At 42.3% G+C, this 23788-nt stretch overlaps 1 protein-coding gene across 4 annotated transcripts in view; it reads right to left on the bottom strand.

Annotated features, from left to right (window-relative positions):
• The window catches only part of TEAD1 (TEA domain transcription factor 1), a 158612-nt gene that overhangs the window by 20884 nt on the left and 113940 nt on the right, over positions 1–23788 (bottom strand). Inside the window, exons 4-9 of one of the 4 annotated variants that reach the window (XM_061999374.1) lie at positions 23195–23257; positions 14346–14357; positions 13012–13146; positions 12773–12819; positions 11869–11930; positions 9748–9872 (exon numbers count right to left, since the gene is read on the bottom strand). In XM_061999374.1, coding sequence (XP_061855358.1) covers positions 9748–9872; positions 11869–11930; positions 12773–12819; positions 13012–13146; positions 14346–14357; positions 23195–23257 — 444 coding nt within the window. Of the gene's footprint in view, positions 1–9747; positions 9873–11868; positions 11931–12772; positions 12820–13011; positions 13147–14345; positions 14358–23043; positions 23107–23194; positions 23258–23788 lie in introns of all 4 variants that reach the window. The other 3 variants (XM_061999373.1, XM_061999375.1, XM_061999372.1) reach the window with 3 other exon arrangements.

Consider the following 23788-nt stretch of genomic DNA (forward strand, 5'->3'; position numbering starts at 1 on the left):
TGATAAGAATTCCCCAGTAGAGGCAAGCACCTCAGCCTTCTCTTGAAAATTAAATTGAAACAATTCCTTTCCCCCAGCATGCCTATAGCCTGGCCAGCAGTGCCCAGCAGTTGTGCTCTCCCTGGGGATGTGAGGTGCCTCAAATAATCTCTCTGCCCTCCCTTGTTCAGAATAATGGCTTTAAAACCCATCCCCATCATTAGTGACCAGGTTATTACTTATTTTTTGATTGTTTGCTCTCAGCCTTCTCTGCTTCTAGGTTGTACAAATAACCCCATTTTTATAGGAGCAGAACTGTCCTCCCAAAAGAGTGGCTGTGGAGGGAAGGAGTGAGGGAGAGTTGTATTCTAGTTTGGCGACTGCAAAGTCCCAAGACAATTCACATGTTGTACCTTATTCTGCAAACCAGGAAAAGATGCAAATTGCTCAGTATCCAAACTTCAGTAAAAGCAAATATATTTATAGGAACATGAGTGTGAAGTTTTAATACTCTTTAAATAAAAAAAGCAAAGTTAAAAGCAGCTGTAAAGCTACCACAGTTGTCTGCAGAGCTTGCCAAAGCACCAGATGCTGCTGCAGCAAAATTTCCAAGCGGGTACAGTAGGACAGATGGTATGACATCACCTGACAACATTCTTAGGACAGAAATGTTTATTTTGATATTGCAATGTGTGATTATTTACTCCTTATGTTGCTGCAATTCCTATGCTAAGTACAGTCATTACTAACCTAATTAGATACGGCATCTTTCTACAAACTAACGAGAATATAATATTCAGAGCAAGCTAAATGGATACTGAAATGATCTCTATCATTTTTATACAAACACACTCCATGACAGGAATTTATGCATAGATAAAAGCAAGGAAGCTAAGCTTCATGTCTATGTTTTTGAGCCCATCAGTGTCTGAAAAGCTTAAAATCATCCTCATTATGTTGAGAATTCACAGTTATTTTAAATTGTTTCCAGAGTCATTGAAGTACATTAGGTGCTGAGGAATTTACTCATACTGCAGCATTTAAAGGATTTGCATTTGGCACTGGGATAATAACGATGCTGTAAGCCATTCATGAGTCAAATCCTGTATTTTCTGAGGATAAAAACTACGTAAAAATACAAAGAACGTTTTCAGCCGTCTTCAGCATCTGCACTACACGACATGCCCTGGAGATGGCTGCCTCTTACCAAGCTCCTTTCCTTAAAAAAATTCTAACTATTCAAAGAATGCAGTAAAGCCATGAAATATGACTGTTGTCAAATAATACCACGAGAAAAATTATAATCCACTTAGGAATTTAAAAGAACCAAGACAAATTGCCAATGGCACTGGATGCAAGCTTTTGAGCTGGTGCAGAACAAAGACAAACCACCTACATTTGTTTCATCAGCCAACACATGTATGTATTTGTAACAGCTCCTCACCAATCTTGCATTTAAGATTCTAAGGCAATAGCCTTTCTGGCCCATGAAATGCAGGTTTGCAAATTGCTACAGCTCTCTCTGCCACGTCCCTGTGCTTCCCCACACCTGTGGAGCTAACACCAAGCCTTGCCAAGTCTATATAGAACAAAGTTTCTTATTAAACAGTGGCAGCTAAGATTCAGATGGCAGTGAAGCCAAGCCCCTCATGCTCCTGGCACAGGCGAGCTGGGCATGCTAAGCTGCTCGGGGATCTGCTCTGTCACGGGTAACCATACAGAGCAGCGCATGGGGCTGCCCGGGCCTCGCCGAGTCTGCGTGACATGGAGCAAGGTGGAAGGCAGGTGGCCCAAGAGAGCGCCCTTGGCAGCTGCTTCTGCAGGGATGATGTTGCTCATGAGTACAGCATCCTGACAGCGAGGATGCAGTCACCAGCCTGGGAGTCATCCCTGCACCAGTATGGGCAGCATAAGGCCCCACAGCAGGACAGCAGGCTCGCAGCTCGCAGGCTCTCACGCACCCATGGAGGTTGTGCAGGGCAGGAAGGTGGCTGCACCCCACCGCCTTGTCTGCCCTGCACAATCTAACATAACAGCACCTTGCTAGCTGGGCTGCTTCATGAGATCCATAGGTACCTGCAAATTTCCAGCATAACAACCGCAAGGGTGAGGCCATCTGTATCGCTACTTGCAGCAACAAATCCCTATGAGGAAATACCACGGGGAAAGTCTGACAACTCAAATGGATTGTAGTCTTGTGCGCCCAAAGAAACTCTATTGCCCAAAGAAGCAGCACACCAAAAAGGCTTTGCTGCCAGTTTTCTCTCTATCTGACACAGAGGAACAGCCTCTCGGCTCTCTCTGGACCAAATGTACTCTGTACTGGAGGTCATGGGGATTACTGCTGCAGCTGAGGGGAACAGGTGAGTGCCAGGCAGGTGGGACAGCCTGAGATTTCTCTGACAGGAGAGAAACCGGCACAGCTCGAGTAACTGGCACCATGCATTGATTCCCTCTGTACTTTCACATGCTAGTCCAACCAGTCCCTTAAAAATGTATCACTGCCTATGCACCAATTGCACTTTTGGAGGAAAAAGGAGCCAGGTGGGGTGGACTGATTAAAAACCAATCACTAGTCTATCAGCTGTCTGCATGCAACTCTAACCTGTATCCTACCCAGCCTTAGCTCTGCTGCCTCACTGTATCTTGTAAATCTGACACTCTTTAATTTCCTGCTGATGTAAGAAAATCACTTGGTCTGCCAACAACTTTTCTTATTCCTACCAAAACACTAGTAACTGAATATTGAATTCCTGTTGTTGTTGTCCTCCTCTGAAGCAGACTGGGAGTTATAAGATTTTAATGCTGAACTGGAGTCTGTCTGCACCAACTCCTGTTATGAAGGTTTTTAACACTTGCATGTGAAATCCTAATTGAACTTTCTCTGCTTGCATGCTATGGTAGAACTGCATGGTCAGACCCATCTTCAAGGGATCTCCAGCTGTTCAGGCTCCTGCCTGGATCTGCTCAGGGATCGAATCAGGAATATAAAGTAAAAATCTCTGGCTACTTTATGGTTGCAGAAATAGGGAGATAGGTGATGAGTAAGGGCAGTTCCCAGCCCTGACACATTAATGCTGCCCAGCACTTCCCAGTTAACTGACACAGGAGTTCCAGTGTGAAACTGGGACTTGCTGGTTGGGCAAGGTAAGCTACGCACACATTTTCATCAGTTTTCCTGCCACAGTGAAGATACATCCTTCATTTCTGGCATGTCTGATTTGAGACCCTGTGGTCTCAATTCCAGAAGTGCCGAGTGCTCAGATGGCAAAATTATGCCTGAATATAGGAAGCTCTCAATAACACTAAGTATTCTGCAAAATCAGGCTCATGACAAATCAAAGGGGACCCTCAAAATCAGTGGCCCATTCACTCTTTTGCACCTGAACTTCTTGGTTTGTCAAATGTGAGTAATAATGCTCCTTCATCTAAAAAATGACTGCGCTAATACATCTGTGAAATGCAAATGGGGGGAGTTATTAATTCTGTTTGGAGGAGAGGTTAGACACTGCACAGCGAGCAGGGCACGGGGCCACGCATTTCAACAACAGAAGAAAACAAACTACTGAATAGTTGCTTATCAAAGAGAGGCCATCTATACCCACAGTGAATGAAGCAGGAACAAATAAACATGTGAGCATATAATTAACTGCTGCATTGTAGAGCAGATGCATGAGGATGTTTCCCAACTTCTGAGAGCTTGACTTGCAGCCTCGCTAAGCGATTTTAGGGTGGGTGTAGGGGTGGCAGAAATTGCACTGGAAGGAGATGGGAAAATATAGGATAGAGGCATAGGAAGGTGCAAAGACCCTTGAGGCAACCCCGATGAGGGCTGCTTGGGATGCAGCACACAACAGGGCAGGCAGTGTGGGGGACATAGCCCACCCACTGCCAGTGCCAATCCAACCCATATGTGCCCCCACTCCTCCTCCCCGCAGGAGCAGCACAAGCTGTGCAAGGCTGTGGGAGGCAGAGGGCCCCCCACGGTGATGACTCCCCTGATTTTACGTCCCTCCTGGGCTCATCACAAGGGCTGTGTGACTGGGCTCTGCTCCAGCTACCCCACAATCTCCCTCCCTCACTCCTCTGCTACGTCATGCTTCCCTGGTCAGAGCGCAGGGGCATGGGTAGAACTGGGGCACCGGCCAAGGTGCAGGGCTCAGTGGAGGGGCCTGCTATCACTGCTGGCACCAGCACCCTCCTTCTGCTTTGCAAAAAGCAGCACTTTAATTTTGCTGGGAAATTTCTGGCAGCAGTGGCGGCTTTTGACAAAATGAGGAGAGAGTGTGCATGAAGGCAGCAGCAAGAGCACAGCCAGACACTACCTGTCCTCAGTGCTTATCATGGGCCCCCTCAGAGGAATCAGTTGTGCTCTCTCTACCCACAGCACTGCATTCTCACCCCAGGCCCCTTCCCTTCCCATGTTCTGACCTGAGCCCTGGGCTGCAGGAACTGGCCCAGGCCTCCTGCCACATCTCCATGGGGTTCCCCTGGAATATGGCCAGCCAGGAGGTCTGCTGTGACACTTCCATGTCCAGATTGGAGCCTGTGTCAATACCGGACCCCCTTAAAGTGGTTTCTTAGCACTTCTAGCTACAGACATCTGAATGTAAACATTTTACAGAGTATGACATTTGCTTCCCAGGACCAACATGTTGCTCTTGAGCACTGCAAAATAAATGACCCTTGCATTTAGTTAAACTTTATCTGATTTCAGATTAAAATTACCTCGAATCTGGAATCTGCCACTCCAAGGTGTTCATCCTAATGTGGGTTTGCTTCCTTGTTCCTTCACATCACAAAGGCGCTAAAACAAGGACTTTACTACAACTGAAATACTGCTTTTTATACTGTTTATAAGGAACATGGAAGGGATAAAGAATGCTTGTAACAATGGACATTGTTCAAAGATGGAGGGCTTCTTTTGAAAAGATCTCATTTATTTTTCATCACTTAGGTGGTTTGATTAACTTTGGTGAATTTTACTGCATTTGGCTAATGATGGCAGGCTGTTTTTACAGCCCTTGAGCAATTGCTTTCACTTTCTGGTTCTTAGGCACAACCCTCTGTGGGCTCACAAAGCCCTTTTACAACGACAATAAAACCTGAATTAAAACATAAAGAATACTTTATGTCTTCACCACTTTTTAAAATACATTTTGGAATTTGGACCTAACACAATCTGACAGTTTGGATAGGTGGATTAATACTGAAAATGCCCATCAGCCTTGTTCTTTACAGCCCTACATAGATATTTTAGACGTAAAGCTGTCTGAAGTCGAAATGAATGTAGCAGCAAGAGTAAGAAATCCCAAAGAGGAAAAGAAGAAAGGGAGCTTTTTGTTGGGTGGTACCAACCTTTTTCCTTGATTGGAAAGCAAGCTTGAATATATATATATATGAAAAAAAAGAGGAATTATTATCATTTCAGTGTATAGTCTTTGAATTTTGTAGCTGCTTGTGTAACATTCAATCGGTTAGATCCTTTCTAATCTGCTTGCGTACTTAGTTTATAGTTGTTAGGGAGTACAGGATTACTTGGTTTAAGCATTTGTCCTGAACTTTCACAGAACCACTACAGTAAAAATGGAAAGACCCATTAATGAAAACCTATCTCAAAAGGAACAGATGAGTACATGAACTTGTTAATCTGTTGCGAATATAGTTATATAGGGTAGGCAATAATTAAAGATAAGCAAAATACTCGTGCTTGGACCTACAAGATCAGATTCTATGCACCGTTTAGGAATTGTACTTGAGCACAAAATGACACAAAAAGAAAGTACAGCTTGACATTTGTAAACTGCATTGATTTTCATGTAAAAGGAGGAGTAATTTTACCCATCTTTAACTGCAGTCACTATTCCAAGATTTTGCCAACTGTGCCATCTGATGTCTGCCAGACCATCTACTGCCACGCAGAGTAATAGTGAGGGTTGCTTATTGTTTCCTTTGTATAATTTTTCTTTTGTAAATGGAACAATTTTACGGCTAAGCAAGGGAAAAAAGTCAGCAGCCCTCCACAAGTGACAGGACTCTACCGAGCACATTTCCGACCCACCAGAATGCCCACTCTAAATTAACATAACTGTCTGATATTGAGAGGCTTTTGTATTTTTAAACACCGATTGCCATTGAAAGAACACCAGAAATGTTTAAGACCCCACTCCTACGACACGTTGTCTAAGTGGAACTTTGTGCCCATGCACAGTCCCATTGAAGTCACTGGGAGTCACCACGGGCAGACAGATCTATGTTTCTAATTGCTGTACAGGAGTATAGATTGCAAGCAGTCTTCCAGGGTCATCAAGTCCTGGCCCCAGGTGCCATATCAAATAAGCCTTTCCAGGTTACATTTTAAGGTAGAATTGCTCTATTTGCCCCCACTGCTATGAGGCTTTCTGGTTTGGTTTTGAGTTGGAGGAGAGAGAGGGGAAAGGTCATCTGTTTTAAATAAAATGTTGGAAACACATTTGATAAAACACTACTTTATGTCATTTTCTGTAAAAAGACAGAAGTGTAATGAGCATATAACTATCTTTTTTTAAAGAAGATACATGAGACCTCTTGCATAGTTGTCATACAGCAGCCTATACATGTATTCACTTCTGAGGCTAGCAAAGGCACAAAGGCATACAGCAGATGCTGCAACCACGGCACAGGTCTACACAACTTCATATGCACATTGTGCAAATCACACATCTTGGCTGGGTTACTGATTTTGTTACTTAAAAAGTAATAAACCCCATCTTTTCAATGCTGTGCAAACATCTGCAATAAAATGTTGCCTGGACACAAAGAAAGATACAAAAAAACACAGGCAGAATTCAGGTTTCCTTCAACAGCACTAAATGAGGCTGGATTAGCTCTCACCTCCAAGGAGGACTTGCTTGTTGTCAGAGTCTGTGCCCATTGGAGATGGGAAAGTTTGGCAGGAGGCAGCTCTCCTCTGAGATGTCCCTGTAGACAGGTGTGCACCCATGCCTCTGCCCAGCACCTCTGCAGCTAAATGGCCTCTATGTTTGCTCTGGGAAGTGGTCACACTGCCTTGAGTTGTTTGGTTGTTTTTTTGTTGTTTGCCCTAATTTAAGGGCAAAGGTTTGTTCCTATGCCCTAATTTAAGATCCAAAGAATTAAATTTACTTAATTTGATCTAAAGAACACCTCCCCTTCTCCTGACTGCCCTTTGGGGGGCAGTGGTGGTGACAAGCTGCCCATCTGAGGTCGTTCCTTGGTCTCCCAGGCAGGGCACTTGCCCACCAGTCCAGGCTGTCCCCATGCAATCCTCACACTGCACTGCCCCACTACACCCAGCATGGGTGTAAAGAACGATCTCCATTGGGATTAATTCATGAGCAGATACTGGCTTTTTTTGTGCGTCTCATTGTTGCAATGTTACAGCACATGAGTAACTGAGTTTTTTAAAAAGAAATCTGGGTATTTTGATGCTCTTGCTTCTCTGGTAAATCTCCTGCACAAATGCTCTGCATTTAAAGGTGGGTTTCTCAGTAGTGCACTCACAAGCTGGGACAAGCTCTGGTGGGCCTCACTGCACCCTCAGGAATTCCAAATAATATTAGTTTACACTAAAAAAGGCTTTACAGTATTTACAAGGTCATCCTGGTAACCATGTTTCAATTCAGGCCTCCACTCTTCCTCTGTGATGCAAGTGGATATGTTGCACTCCCCAGAGCATGCACCTGCCTGAAAAATGAGAGCCTCAACCTATTGGCAGGGCCCACCCCCAGTGTGTGAGCACAGCTAGCCCTGAGCTGAGCAGAGTTAGGACCTGCGACTCCTTCTCCCCCAAGAGCAGCATCTTCTCCAGTTTGGTCTGTCAGTCACGGTTCAAATACGTTCACGACACTTGACTGGTTTCATGTCACAGACAATGGTGGTGTGATGGGCAATCACATCGTATCTGCTAAGAGGTTTGAGGGAGATTTTTCTTAGAGGGAAAGACATAAAAACTACTCAGTTGCTGACTTCTCCCTCACTCTCTCTTATGTAAAGCCATGTGGATACACAGAGGCTCTACATCATATAAGCCCACGGGTTGTGCAAACAGTTTAGTGTTATAAAAACCTATGAAGAAAGGATAATTAGGTGGTAGACTAGCAGAACAGTAAATCGAAATACACTGACATGCAGTTTCATTCACATGCAGCACAACAACACTGGGCATTACATGGCCACATCCTGTTTCCCAATAACCTTGAGGCACAGACATAACATCCCGCTGTGCAGCCGTCTGGACATGGCAGAGCCCATCAATCAGCAGGACACGTTACATGGGATCGGTGAGCCAGGGGCTCCCAAAGCTGCCTATCAATAAGGCTGCCTGGTGAGAAAACCTGGGTGGCGTGTTTTGGCATTGGAAATACAAAGCACCCTCTGGATGAACTTGGGGCTGGGGATGCAGAGGGTGTCCCAGCTGTGGATTAGTCTAGAGGACACTAAGATGAAGCTTTAGCCCACCAGAGTCAGGACCGATGGCAGAGCATGGGAATTAAGGCCACAGGAAGGCAGAGGGATTCCAGGGAAACCATGCAGTATCTAACAGTTGGATAAATGCTAAGAGAACTGTACCTGCTGCCAAAGATTTTCCCCCTCAAAGTTAATACAACCTGACAAAATGTGTATTTAGCAAACCAACACACTGTCACATATTTAGTATATGAATAGCTGAGATATGGTATATTTTCACTGGGACGTTTCTCCATCAGGAGCATTTCTCTGTTGTAAGGTTTCTGGGCTATGTCTCCCATCTCCATTATGCAGAGTAAACACTCCCTGGATAACACTCCTGACCAGAGCCCATGAATGCTATGGTTTCCAGTGCTGAATTATAAAGAACAAGCGATAGCTTCTCCCTGCTCCAAGCTACTGTGTTTTACCAGGAGTCTGAACAAGAATGGCCTGTCCATATCACTTATTCATGACAATATTTGCTTTTCAGAAATTATCTCAGTAAAAATTCTCAGGTTTGAGCTGACAGAAGCTCTTTTGATTTATTTGTGGCGTAGTAGAAACAGTGCTAGGCTGCTAACAAATGTTCCCGGTAAACATATGATGATTAATATCAAGGTTCAAGGCTCATTGTAGCAAATGAAGCACTACAGCCAACTTCATAAACTACCCTTGTAGGTACAGTATGCAGGTTAAAAATAAAAACAAAATCAAAACTTCCAAAAACCAAAAAATTCCAAACCTTGGATTGGACCTGAAAACATAATTTAAGATCAAGGAAGACTGAATGATTGGGCATCTAGATAGGTAGCCTCATTTACAAAAAGTTAAAACTTGATATAGTTCAATGGCACATACCACAGAGGCTGGAACCAAAAGAAACAATCCTAATAGCCTTGGAGGCTATCCCAAATGTCCGATATTTAAAGTAATATGCAGCGTTTCTATGTAAGTCCTTACTTTTGTTTCTATTAGGAAATAGATTAGACTTTAACTTAACACACTGAATTATTGCCAAAAACATGATGCAATTTGTTACAACTGCTAAACTAGGTCAACAGTGAGACAGGCACCATAAGGAATCAAGCCCGCTTTCAGAGAGGCCTCACTTCTACACATGGGAAAAAGAGGGCAAGAAAGGAAAATACAGCACCCATGTGAAAGGAGTACTACGCTGAGCAGCAGCGAGTGCAGAAACACCAGGTGTATCCCATCAGGCTTAACCCTGCAAAGCATCCTCAGAGTGTGGGAAGCAATGGAGAAAAGCTGAAGATTAGTGGACACAAGGGCAACACTTACTGATTCGGGATCCCTCTGCTGTTCAAGGAAAGCTGAAAACTCCACCAGCCTGAGCTTGGTCGTACCAATTGACCGCCCCTGCCACGCAGGGACTGAAGGAGCTGGAGCTGACGTAGGCTCAAATCCTAAAAGAAAGGCACCATTTTCATGAGGAAGTCAACAATTCCTTGGTTTATATTTTCAGGATTAAATATACTAGGGAATTATGCATGTAGCCTGTGGATGTTTATATTCATTTTAGCAAATAATGAATTCAGAACAAGTTAAAATTGGAAGAAAACACAGAAAAATATGTAGAAAAAAGAGGTCTCAACCCAGCAAGAAAATAATGGTACAAAGAAAAGCTCTACTTTTTTTGTTTCCTTGAGGCTGTAACTCACTGTAGGATTTTTGTTTAAATTATATACTAGATTATAGAGATTTATAGAGACTTCACATAGACTTGCAGCTGACCCTTCCTCAAAAACTGGCAGCAAGACTCACAGGAAATATTACTGCCTTGGGAGTCCAGAGAACTGGCCTCCATTTCTGGCTCCTGAAGTGCCACATGTTACAAGTAAATCACCTCTCTTTTTGCCTGTTTCTTTTGCCACTCTCAATTCTCTTCTCCTATTTCGACTATGAGGTTTCCAAGGTAGGGACTGCCTCTTACTATGTATTTGCACATTGGGTCTTTGACTTCTTTTGGAGCTTTTAGGCAGCGTTATATTACAGATAATAATAAATAATTACTGTAGAGAGCTGAATCATACCATAAAAAGAAAAAGGGTTTAAATTGATAATAAAGAGCAAATGACATGATCTAGAGAGAGAAGAGATGTTAACCACTGTCTCTAATTCACCTCTAGAGAAGGAATAAATGCTCTCTCTTGCTCCTCATTGTGGAAAATTAGATGAGAAGGAAGCCAAACAGTAGAGGAAGAAGGGAAAAGTAGCAGCTTGAAGGAAAAGCTAATCTTGGGCGAAACATAGGAACAAAGAAGGCAGGGGTGAGGCACCAAAAGTTAGAAAACAAAGAGAATCCTAAACTAGGTTGAGAACTAGTGAGAGGTCACAGATAGTTTATGCCCATATTCCATAATGGGATTATGGAATTTGATTCTAACCTCTCAAATTTAGGCAATGAAGGTGTGAGGCTTGTAGGAAATACAGAATTACAAAGATGGCTGGTTAAACGTAAACAGGAATTCTAGTGAAGCAAATATTTATGCATGAGTTTTGACTGATTTAGAAATACTAATAATCTTATTCTGAGAGAAGCCACGGAAGAATAAAAGAAAGCAATTAGAAATATCTGCCTTAGAAAACAATTAGGAATATAAGGAATAGGGAGATAATCAAGGATGCAGGAAGACTACCTTAGTTGTAAGCATTAAATAGCAGCAAGTTAGAAAATCACTAAAAACTGTGTGAGGGTCAGAAAACTGCAGTTCAGAGTCAGAAACTTGGTGTCATTTGGCAAGGAAGATGTAAAATTAGTTATAATCTGCAAAGAAATAATAGTCTTTCCTGAAATTAGTCATGAAATTAACTTGGGAAAAGGAGTAGGGAAGTAGCCATGGCATGGCTTTGATCAATTTGAGCAATGGAAATCAGAATAAACATTAAGTACTTATTAAAGTGGTACCAGGCAGAGCAGGACTTTCAGGAGAGGTAAAAGTTATCAACAACCAGATACACAGAGATGTCTTATACTTACAGCTAAACACATGTGGTTTTGGAGGAGTTTTTAGCCTCAGTTAAAAAAAAATGAATGCATATTCTTGTTACAAATGGAATCAAGGCTTAGCTATTCAAAAAGAAATATGCACCACAGTAATCATTTTTGTACAAAGCATTTTCACACAATAAGGAGTGTTGTCTGGAGATCATATATCATAACTCCTTGCATATGTATTAGTACCTTAAATGTAAAAAAAAACCCAAACAATCCACAGAAAACCCCAAGCACAGATTTTTCCTCATATATAATCAGGTAATAGGACAATGAGACTGGTGTTTGATTTGGCTACAGGGAATGCTAGATACGGAGTAGAGGCTCTGTCTGTCTCAGGAATTAATACATGACATTTAGTACATAATTCAAATTTCTTTAAAGAAGAGTATATATGGAAGAATTACCTGAAATGGGAGCTGTGACTGATGGCTGTATAGGATAGGCCTGCTGAACGAATGGCTTTACGCTGGAATAGAGAGTTACACAAAAATCATATACCATGCCATTCACAGTAAATTCCATTAACCACATAGTATCAGAAAATACAGTAAAGAGGTATCAGAAAGATAATAAAGAGGTAACAGGGTGGGGGGGGGGGATGAAAATTACACCCAATATCTTAAAGTGAGGAGTTCATCTCTGCTCAGTCACGCAGCAGGAAACCTGAGCCGCCCGTCGCAAGCATCGCAGCAGATATGGGCGGTCATCGACTCCAAATAAATCCAGAGGACGCTGAGCTACAGGGGCACAAAGATACCCATGGGCCTCAAGGGAATAAGGTGAAAAATCAAGCTGGAAAACATTGCTCCAAAGATGACCACAGGGCTAAAAATACACTACCTGACAGAGGGAAAAGACTTCCTTCTCTGCATGGTGCTGTTGCTACCACAGTGCTGAAGGGCAGCAAGCCCACTGACCACTAACGAGCCTCATGCTGTCATCTCCCATCCTGAAGGAACATACACTCCCCCTGCTTGTTTGTATATTTAAAAGAGTATGGAAGTATTTGAAATGGAAACTTATTCACACGCAAGCAAAACCTTAACAGCTGCTTCCCTGGCTTTATCATCCCATCTCACCATATAATGGGAGAATAAGGAGTGTGCCCATTAGGTATTCAGCCTCAGCTTTGAGGTCTAGCATCCCTTATAACCTGTTGAATGTGAGCTCTTCCTTTCCCAAGAACTATCTTTTCCTGATGTTTTAGAAAAATTTGCAGGTTCTTGCCTCGTTAATACCCTCTGGCAGCAAAGTGCCCAAGCCAGCCTCACGCTGCATATAGAAGCATGTTTTAATTTCCAGACTTACTCTTGTGAGGATCCAGGCTGCCCCGTTTGAATCATGCCCGGCCAAAACTGAAAGACGAAAAACAAACAAACAGACCCACAATTGTTTTCTTTGTTTAAAGATTTTGGATATTTCTGAACGAGCATGATTCTTCTTTCAAACGCAAGTGAAAACATTAATCCATTCATTCAGCCTCAGTTTTCTACTGAACATTGTTAGAGAATACAGGGATTTTTTTTGGGACTTGTCTAACAACTTACCCCAGGTGCCCCAGGAAATGTAGGACGGGGAATTCCTGGCAGGCCCAGCTTGTTGTGAATAGCAGTAGCTGAGACTATCTGAGCTGATGACATTGCTGCCATGTGCTGGAGTGCTTTGTCCTTTGCTGTCTGATCCTTTAATATGACAATTACATGGAGTCTTAAAACATTTGGCACAACAAATGATGTTAAATAACTGCAGCTACAAGCATGTAACTTAAAACTTTTAAAAGCCACAAAGAAAATGCAAAAAATAGCAAACCATGCAGAAAAAAAAAATATTACAGCACGGAGGCTAACACTCAAACTACCTCAAGGCAAAACCTCCTCTCAGACATGCATGGTAGACTTGAATTCTTCCAGTCTGCTCTGCCAACACGCTAGAAGCTCTGGGAGAGCAAACTACTGCCCACTTTGTTTATCTGGGCAAATTCTGCTGATTTTAAATCAGGCTGGACTACACACGGTCTGCTGCTAAGGCTCTGCCTGCAGGACAGGGAGCGCTGAGATTTGAGCTCTGTCATTTGTGATCATCTAAGAGAAGTTTGCCTTTCATATTACACCGTAAAATGAGAACACAGAACTGCGACTGACTCGCAAACAATGACAGACTTTTCTTCATGCTTACAGGTTTAGAAGCATTTTGAATTCTGTTTTACAGCAGGTATTTTAAAAGTAAGGTCACTCAAATGTAAATAACATTTTATAACTTCCAATTGTGGTATTTTATCAATTTACAGTGTTCCCAAAGAAAACAATCAGCCATAAAATTTCTGCTGTTTTCAAGCACACAGGAACAAGTTTAGGAAAAGATGGGTTGTTATCGTTTACTTGTATTAGAGCAGCACTTGGAGTCCTAGTCGCTGCCAATCACGTATGATCACAGAACAGAAAAGGAAAGCCTCTTAACGCAACAGAGTTAACTAAGTGGATATCTTAGGTCAAGTAAAATAAGTAAACAAGAAATTGTTACTATCAGATAAACTGGGGTTTCTCATCCAGAAGTACTGTATTAATAAGTGCTAATATTTAGGTATGTGACTTAGAATGAAGGAACACAAGCAGTATTAGGCAAGGATTTTTTGGTTTTTTTCTTCTGGTACAAGCAAAGTAGCAAGCATGCTGGCAAGAGATGCATGCTCTTATTTATGATACATGACTCTGCACGTATGCTCCCTCTAAAGCTTGTATGTAGTAGTACTATAGGTGAGCAGTTTCTTCCTTTGAATAGCTCCTTTAGAAACAGCACAGGCTGAAAGTACAGGAAAAGCTAGCCAAAAATTCTGCCAAGCACAGCTAAGGTACATAATACTTGGTTTAGTTAAAATACTTACCATGCTTGTTACCTGGATACAACAACAAACAGTTTATTAAAATGCTTGTGTAGAATAGCAGATTCTTAGCAAAATATGAACAAAATAGTAAGAGACAAAGGAAGAGCAGTTTGCTCAGTATTAAATATCAGCTTTAAACAAATGCATTGTTTTCACCCAGGGACTGATTCATTAAAAGGAAAAATAAAGCGGGGGGGGAAAATAGAAACCTAACAAAAAAACACTGTGGGGAAATAACCCTCCATCTCCCTGTGTGAAGCTGCAGGTACTGAATGAAGGGGATTGCTGTGCTGCAGAGCTTGACTCCCTGAGCTGTGAGAGGAGCTATGTGAGTGCCTTAGTGTGATGCAGCCCAGGAGAGGGGTGGGAGGAACAGGGGAGTAGCTGCACCTCACAGAGCAACTTTTCACCTGGCTAAGCCTTGGGACTGCCCCGCCACAGCTGACAATGTACCTACAGAGCAGTCTCTGTCCTGCTGCTGTGCTGTGGGCAGGAGGACATGGTACCCATCAGCACATAAACAAAATTTGGGTCATTTCTCCAACATCTAGCTTTCTCATACAACCACAACCAATTCACTGGGTAAGAGCTGGAAGTCTCTGGCTCTGATGGCTATTGGCACTCTCCTCTGCCTGCCCTATGATTGGAGGGCATATTTTATTGCCTGCCTTTGGATGTCTGCAGACCACCGGGCTAGAAAATGCTTTGGTGGGTGTTAAGAGGTGTCAGGATCCTGGGGTTCATGTAGCTCTCCAGAAAGATGAACTCTCTACACTCCTGCAAAGTAAGAAGGACCTTCTGGCCTGGTAAGGGCTCATCTGGTGTACTGCATCCAGTTCTCAGCTCTCCAGCTCAAGAGAGACAGGGAACTTCTGGAGACAGTCCAGCGGAGGGCTATCAAGATAATCAGGGGATTAGAACATCTTATGAGGAAAGGCTGCGGGACCTGGGGCTGTTTAGCTTAGAAAAGAGAAGACTGAGGGAAGACCTCATCAACACTTAAAAGTATCTAAAGGGTGGATGTCAGGGGGATGGAGAGACACTTTTTTTTCTATAGTGCCTAGTGACTGGACTAAGGGTAATAGACAAAGCTGGAATACAAAAAGTTCCACAAGGAAAAGCTTATTTCCTGTGAGGGTGAGGGAGCCCTGGCACAGGATGCCCAGGGCGGTTGTGGAGCCTCCTTCTCTGGAGGTTTCCAAATCCACCTGGATGCATTTCTATGTAGCCTGATTGAGGTGAACCTGCTTTACCAGGAGGGTTGGACTGGGTGATCTCTAGAGGTCCTTCCAACCCCTCCCATTCTGCCATTCTGTGAAAAAGAGGACATAACTTTAAGCAATATAAAGATGCTAGTCCCCACAGACTTTTCTGTTCCTTTCCTCCCCCAGCTCTTTTTTACATGAGATGGTTGGGAAATGAGATGTGTTCCTCTGGGTTCTAGTAATCTCCAAAACTACATGAGTTGTGACTATCTTGTTATACTCCAGAACTGCTGCAGCACTCCAGCCTCCTCTCTTGCACTGCCTCCTGACTGCAACCAGCCACACCAGTGCCACCACATGAAACTGGCCAGTGCCTCTGCCCCTTACAATTCCCAAACTCATGCTGTTCTGTTGCTATAATGGCCTTAATGTTTGGCAGATCTAAACCAAACGATAGCTTTGTTAGGGATATAAAACTCCATACTTGAGAGTTGCACAAGCACAGAGTAAGTTAAATATCTATGACATAGTTCCTCTTGCCTCGCTTTAGCCATGTAAAGTCTCCAGTGTAAGGTAGATGGCTACCTCTTTGCGTTTCAATACTGCAGTAAGCACCTCAAGGAGATAATCTATTTTTTTCTTTACCAGGCATCAAAACCAACTGGGCCCACTACTTTCTGTACTGTTATTACCATCCAAGGACTTGAATAGGAGTCTTGGGCACCCAACTTCTATGTGGCAACAGGTATGGCAATTAAACCCCACAACAGATGAATGAAAGAAAAATTTTCAAAGATGTACACTTCCTCAACACCTTCTGTTCACAGAAGGGAGGGACACAGACTGTCCTGTGGAGACATTAGCCACCATCTGCAGTGAGCCTGATGATCTTGAATTTTAGGAACAGACAGTGATTTTTGGAGGGAGAAAACATCTTTTGTTTCATGACATGAGAAGTGATATGCCTTTTCTTCTTGTCAATTGCTGCTTTTCAATCTAGAATGTTCTGCATTTTATGGTGGCCATTCATCTCATCCTCTTTGACTGATTGTTAGAAGCAGATGATCTTTGCGGTCCCTTCCAAGTTAAACCATTCTATGTTTCTATGACTCTGTTTTCAGGAGGATGGAGAGAAACTGAAAATCCTTAAGATGATAGCTCGGAAATATAGCTCTTGCAATAAGGCTAGTCTTGAGGAGCTTCAATAACTCCTACAAAGCTTCCCAACAGTGACAAATCTAATCGCTCCACTGCACATCAACAGACTCAGGTCAACACATATCAACGGGAAGTTTCACCTTTTGTAGGCTTAGGAACCTCTGCATGTTTGGAAGATCAATTTTTCTCAAAGTAACTGTAATTTCACATTCAAACATGAAAGAAGTCAAACTCAAAATCAAATACAAATACCTAAGAGGTCCTGACTTCCAATGGTAAAAAAGCACCTTCAGCTCCAGGAACTTTTTGGAGAGCTGCACTACCTTGCAACTCCTACAAAGCTTCCCAACAGTGACACATTTTAAAGACACTTATTTAGATTTAAATATTAGTCTGCCTGCCACAGAAGTCCAGTATACATCGGGGTTTTTTTAATGCTGTAATGGAGAGCGCTCATAACCAGGAGGGAATGAGTCTTTCTACCTATCACTGCAATGTGGCTGCTTCTGGGATGAAACTTGGTAACTGATTAATAACACACAATGGTATTACATCACAGTTTAGGCAGCAAGAGAAGTAATATATCCAATTAAAACGGCAGGGGTAATTTAAACAGGCAGATTACTGTAATTACCCAGGTTGGAATTTGGCCAGGACAAATGGGTTAACACCCCTTCTCTAAACAGGAACGTTGTGGGATTTTTAATGACTACACATAGATAAAGAGTTTGACTTCTTATCTTGTCCAATATAGGAAGGGTTTGGTTTTGCTCTCCCTTGTGCTGCTGTGTAAAGATGGAATAAATCCTTTCGGGTCAATGAAGTTTGTGCTGATGTACGTGAAATAAAAGTTTGGCCCAGTGTGCTGCAGAGTCCCATGCTGAGGTTCGGCAGAGGCTTGAGGGTCAGTATCTCCTACTGAACCATTAAATTCTGATGGAGCCTAAGTATTCCTCGGATAGGTCTCACCTGGCCCTGATCTGTCTTGACCCTACTTCATTTATGAACTCTGAGGGGATTGCCCAGGAATGACACTCTAGTAACAGACTGTACTCTTAGGCTGCTACCTTCCCCACCCCTTCTACAAGTCTTCCGTGCTGTGGTAATTAATTAATAATGGATGTTTCCGAGGTGGATTTAAAGTACAATCAGTGGAAATCTGGTCTGTTTCCACTAAGCCCCTAAAATATCACAGTAACGGAGATCAGGATCTGCCTCATGTTTTAGTTGACTGGTCCTGGCTGCAGTTGCAAACACTCAGAGGCATAAACGCTAAGAATCTAATGTAAGTAGACTATGTAACTTTTAATGAATCAGGCCCTTGAGGTTTACTTTTCACCCATTAGCTCTGGAATTCAAAGTATATAGTTAAATTAGATAGTAATAATTCCCCACTATCATCCAATTATAAATCTCAGTATCTATGAAAGCCTCACATGAAACAAGACTTCTACATGACAAGCACAGAAGGATTTGTGCTTGACTTCTTTTAATCTAACATAAACAGAAGAATAATTCAATCAATCAGTTCAAGCAAGTTCTACAACAAAAAAATAAAAACTGTTATCCTAGAATGATAAATGAGGCTTTGAATACCATGTTATCTATGACTTTGGGGAAAAAAAAATCTAAGACAGTATGAGGAAAAGTAAGCAGAACAGAACACAGCATTAATTCAAGAAGCCCTAAAACATGTACCAATATTTCAAATACAAAACTTTTCTTGTAAGGAAAAAAAAATACATAAAAGAAGAAATAACAATTTGCTCACAAAATGGATATTACAGTAACACTAACATAAAATAGATTCCTAATAAGCAATTTTGCAGATGTTATTTCTGCCCAGATCTCGTATTGATTCAAATAACCTTTGCAATAATTAGCTGTAGCTCAAAAAAGATAAACAAATCATGAAAATATACAATTGTTCTGGACAAAAGACAGAGAGCACTTCAGTGTTTCTAGCCCTGATCTCCAATTTGCTTATTATTAGAGAAGACAGGAGTAAATACAAAAGCTGGCTATTTCAGCCAGGCAATAGCTAATGCCAAGAAGAGAATGCGCATTCAAAGCTGTCCCAACTTGCTGCCTAATGAGTAGCAATTAATCCATCTTATTGTATTTCAAAATGCTGAAGACTCCATTCACATCAAAGGGAATTTTTCAAGGCTTTTATCATTGCTCATTTAAAAAGTATAGAGCTATCTTTAGCATTTTATAATTGACAACAATATTTTCTTTTTTATCCTTCAATGCCGAATGTAGAATAATGGATTTTAAAACATGTAATACATGTGAACTGTAGGCATTTTAATGTTTCTTTTTGTCTCTGTCTAATTAATCTTGCACCATGAAAAAAATATCTGAAATGAAAGTCTAAGACAGATGTATAACCTGCTGTGAAGACCTTTACTCTCTATTTATGCATGACTTCCAATCCTTCTTTTGTCCTGAATGGACAGAGGCGACTTTGGCTCCCTGGCAGTGCAAAGGTGGGAAATGCTGCAACCTAACTCTAAGGACTGGCATGTTTGACATGGAAGTACAACGTTAGAGTGTAAAAATTCTCTTTTGCCTCCTCTAGTCTCTGCCTGAAAGGAACTGGCATGAAGAGGAGTCACGTTTCAGATCTGTCTCCAAGGCCAGCTTTATCTCAGTCTCTCCATTTCATGAGAACTTCAGGAAGATTTTAATAACTTTAGAAACTAAAGATAAAAATATCTATAATACGAACTTTTCCCTGCTGTAACAAGAATGAAAATGTACAACATCTTTTGAAGAGCTGATGGGACATCCTCTACCGGTGGTCTTGAAATGCAGCAACAGCATATTCGGGCAAAACTTCTCTTTCTTGTGGGCTAGGGATCCATCCATCCAGAGTGACTGTAGGCACTTATCAAAGAAAAGGGTCTTTGGTGGACCAAGCAGACTTTAAGCAATGCACGGGAGATTTCAACCTATTAGGTAAGTGTCAGTAATACTCTATCTAATGCTATCATTGCAGATAGCTTCAAAATCCTTCCATCCATTTGGATGAACACTAGAACATTTGCCTTTTATTCACCACGAGCAGGATTCAAACTAAGGTGAGACATAAAGATCTCTTGGTATGAAATAAACTCAGCAGGTACTTGGGAAATAAGAGTTGTTATACCCTGCATCACAGACTAGGAACTGAGGTCAATGGGACAGATTGGCCACATCCTAGATAAGAAAAGGTATTATGAAGAAAATCGCTAGCCATGGATGTCAGCTGGGGGATAAGGGCCTCTGTGCTGTGCCCCTGCAGTCATCAACAGCCTGTCTGTGATTATTTCCTCTAAAGCAGTGCTGACACACAGGGAATGACCAGTTTCTCTGCAATACCTTGTCTCATGTATGCCTGGGAGGTCGCAGAGAGGATGTCTGGTGGCAAAGAGAAAGAAACATGAGAGACACAGATGGCTTTGGGTCAGAGCTGACTGAATTTGTAGCTATGGACCAGAATGAATGATCTCTGCATTAATCCATTGAGTATTTTCCCCTCATCCTGTAGGTAGGAAACTTGACATCAGATGCATGTGGGGTTTTTTGAAGTATAATTGCTCCCCTGGATGCCATCAATCACGGGTCTTACAGACTAATTGCAAGCATCAGCTCATTGTTAAAAGGGCAAGATTGGGCTGGGTCAGAAGCAGTGTTCCCCTTGGCTATCTTCTTGGTCACCTCTTTATCAGAAAACACAGGCAGCACTCACTCCAGGAGAGCAAGAGTCCATCATCTTCCTGAGGAGGTTGATGAGAAAGTCCAGGCTGCTGTCAAAACGGCTCCCGTTGAAACGATGAGCACTTGTAAATGCCTCAATGTACTCACCTTGTCTTCCTTTCACACCAGTGATGTCCTCCTCTGGCAGTCTTCAAAGGATACCAGATCACACAGATGGTTCAATACAGGAATGATAAAACCAGTGGCTCTAACAAAATGTCCAGAGGAGCAAGGTTCCATCTCGAGTCTAAAACCACTTCTCCCACTTCCAGGGAATAATTGTAGCTCTTTGGCAGAAAAAGCAAGGGCTCTTTTTCTCATCAAGGTGTCTCACTTATAGCATCTTCTTACATCAAAGCTTCATCTCTTCTATGAAAAAAGGTCTGTGGGAGGCTGCAACTTCTCTGGAAGTAGCCTGTGCAAGAGGTAACTTGTCTACTGAGATCAAGAATGGCAAGAAAAAGAAAAGGAGATGGGGAGAGCCTGGCTCCTTCACCTTTTCTGGGCACCTATCAGGCTAAGCAGAGGCAGGAGGAGCTGACCATGAGACACTGCCCAATGAGACCTGCTGGGGAAGGGCCGGGACAGCTTTTGCTGTCAATGATGCCTGGAGGACAGCAAGGCCAGGGGACAGCAAACCTCTTTCACCAGAGTGCACTCTGTCCTCACTGTGTAGTTGTGGACAGTTGAAGCAAATGCTTGAGCAGAGTTTCGGGGGTGGGGAGGTGGGAGACACTTCCTGAAGCAAGCAATTCCTTCCACTAAAATGGCAGCTTCCTCACTTCCTACAGAGCTCTTGGGGAGCTGCAGCCCACGGTCAGGTGGGAAGCAGGTCTCAAGCCCTTACAACATCTTTTGGTGCCCTAACAGATCTTTCCTTCTTCAGTTGACTCCTTAAAATGAAAAACACCTCAGGATCTCTACTACAAATGGCATCTACGCTAGGGCTCTCAAATATTACCAGGGTTTAGCTAGTCTTTTCCTTCTTTGGAAATCCTCAATAAAAATCAGACAGCAGGTGCAGTACTTTTTTTTTTTTTTCTTTACAAGTGTCTTAGTATTTTAAGCTATTTTAGGCATTCAGTAAAGGAAATATTTTAGAACAGAAAATCCAACATTTTTGTAGGGCTCCTAAGCCTGTATTTTGATGTCTAAGTGGGCTTCCTGATTTTTGTAGCCCTGAGCACTCACCAGTCCTATAAATCTCCCTGAAAGCTGCTGGTGCTGAGCACCTCTGAAAGTAAGGCCATCTATTTACATACTTATTTTTAGGCATCAAGGATTGACAATTTAAGCTTAAAATGCTACATATCTCTGTATTATTGCACCCTTGGTTAAAAAGCAGTATGTTTAAGTCATCTTAGTTGTTCTTTTTGAACCCCAACTGCTCAGCCAGTGCAGCTAAAAAGCCAGCCACCAACAGCCATACAAGCTTGCCAGCATGCTGCCCACTGCAGACGAAAAACCCAGTGCTTCTTCAAGGAGGCCTGTTACAAAGCCAGGCTGTTATTTATATGCTGCAGTTCCAGGATCGTGGTAAGCATCCGCAGTGCTCACCACTTAGTATTGTGAAATTACTTTCTGAAACACTTTGCTTTTCAGCTAGAACAAAAACGTGACTTGTTCTCATCTGGGGGGGGGGGGGGCGGGGGGGGGGGGAGACAAAAAGCAGGAAAGTAAAAGATTTACAAGTTCCTTCACTTTTCATTAAAAAAGAAAAAAATCAACAGCAAAACCTCTCTCTTCCACCTTAAAGTAATGTGAAAACAAAACAAAAAAGGTCCCAAGATCTCAGCTGGAAAACTTGAAAAACCAAGCAATCCAAGAAACCCCGGTTAAGCATTTCCAAGAGTTTCTTTTTCATCTTAGAATATATTTTATGGAAAGCAGGAAAAACGGGGACATGTACAATTCATCACATTAGATTAAGCAAACATACTTAATATTCCCTGATCAGGACTGTGGCTCTCCAAAGATTAAATGTCAGTATTTTACTTAAAAAATAAAATTTCAGGGAATCTTGTAAATAGTATGTAACTTGAGGTGATACTAGATTGTACTCTAGAAACACCTTATAGTTAGAGCAATCTTGTTAAGCTGTGCTCTCTGGCACTTAGAATAAACAAACTGTTTTAAGTATTCTTGATAGCATTTCAAAAGCATAGACAAAAAACATTTGGGAATGGCAAACAATTACTCCAATTACCCCTCTGGAAAAAGCAAAAAAGAAAAAGCATCTACACAACTGCACAAAACCCCCGTGTATTTAAATACACTCTTAGCACTTGGCTGTTTAAAAAAACCCACCAAAAACAATACAAAAAAAAAAAGACTAATGGGTTAAAAATCAGGTTTAGGTGCTGAGGTGTTACGAGGAGTAGTTTACTTTGCATTTGGACAGTGTTAAAACAACGTTTTTAATGTGGATGCTAGTGCAGAAACCGGAGATTAAACACAAAGAGACACAGACAGCTACCACATGCAGGAAAACGAGGTTAGAGGCACGGCAGCACCAGGCGCTCGCCATCACCGCGGGGAGGAGGAAGGGACAGGCATAGCAACCACAAGCCCAAAAGCAGAAAAGCGCATACCTTCAGCTTGGAATGAAAATCACGAGATTTCCTTCTGGCAAGAACCTGAATGTGACTAGACACCTGCAGGGTAGGGGAAGGGAGGAAACAAAGGAAAAGCCTGTAACCATGGAGATGAAAAGCCCCCTACAACTGGGCAAGCCAAACGTACCTTAATGGCGGCTTGAATTTCTCGAACTTTCTTTCTTGCTAAGACCTGTATGTGACTAGACACCTACATTGTTCAGGTTTATAGGGGAAAAAAAAACAACAAACAAAAGAAAAACAAAAAGCAAATCAAATTTTAAATGTCTATTTTTTCTCTTTTCTGTTTTTTTCTTTTTTTTTAAATAACTTTTCTGAGGGGAGGAAGTTATTTGCACCTTCAGTAAGCTCTGCCGTTAAAGATACCACATTCCCAGCCAGATACCGAGCTCTTAGCACTGAGGCTTAACAATACAGGTCATCACTGCAGTGACTTAAGGGGGAAAAAAATTAAAAAGTAAACAAAAAAAAAAGTAAAACAAAAAATAGTGAAACCCACCAGGTTGTGCATTCAGCTACAAGACAGAAGACACAGTTCGCAGTTGGACGCAGCCCACGTGCTTTGGTACCGCTCCCATCCGTGGCCAGGCCCTGCACTCTTGCACGGGGAGCTGACAGGATGTCTACCCCATCTGCCAGGGATGCAGATGCCCACTCTGACCATTTGCCACTAGGCTTGAGACATAACTTGGCACTGAGAAGTTTTATCCATTATTTATTG

This window comes from Colius striatus, chromosome 7 (assembly GCF_028858725.1).
Source record: "Colius striatus isolate bColStr4 chromosome 7, bColStr4.1.hap1, whole genome shotgun sequence".
Lineage (NCBI taxonomy): Eukaryota > Metazoa > Chordata > Aves > Coliiformes > Coliidae > Colius > Colius striatus.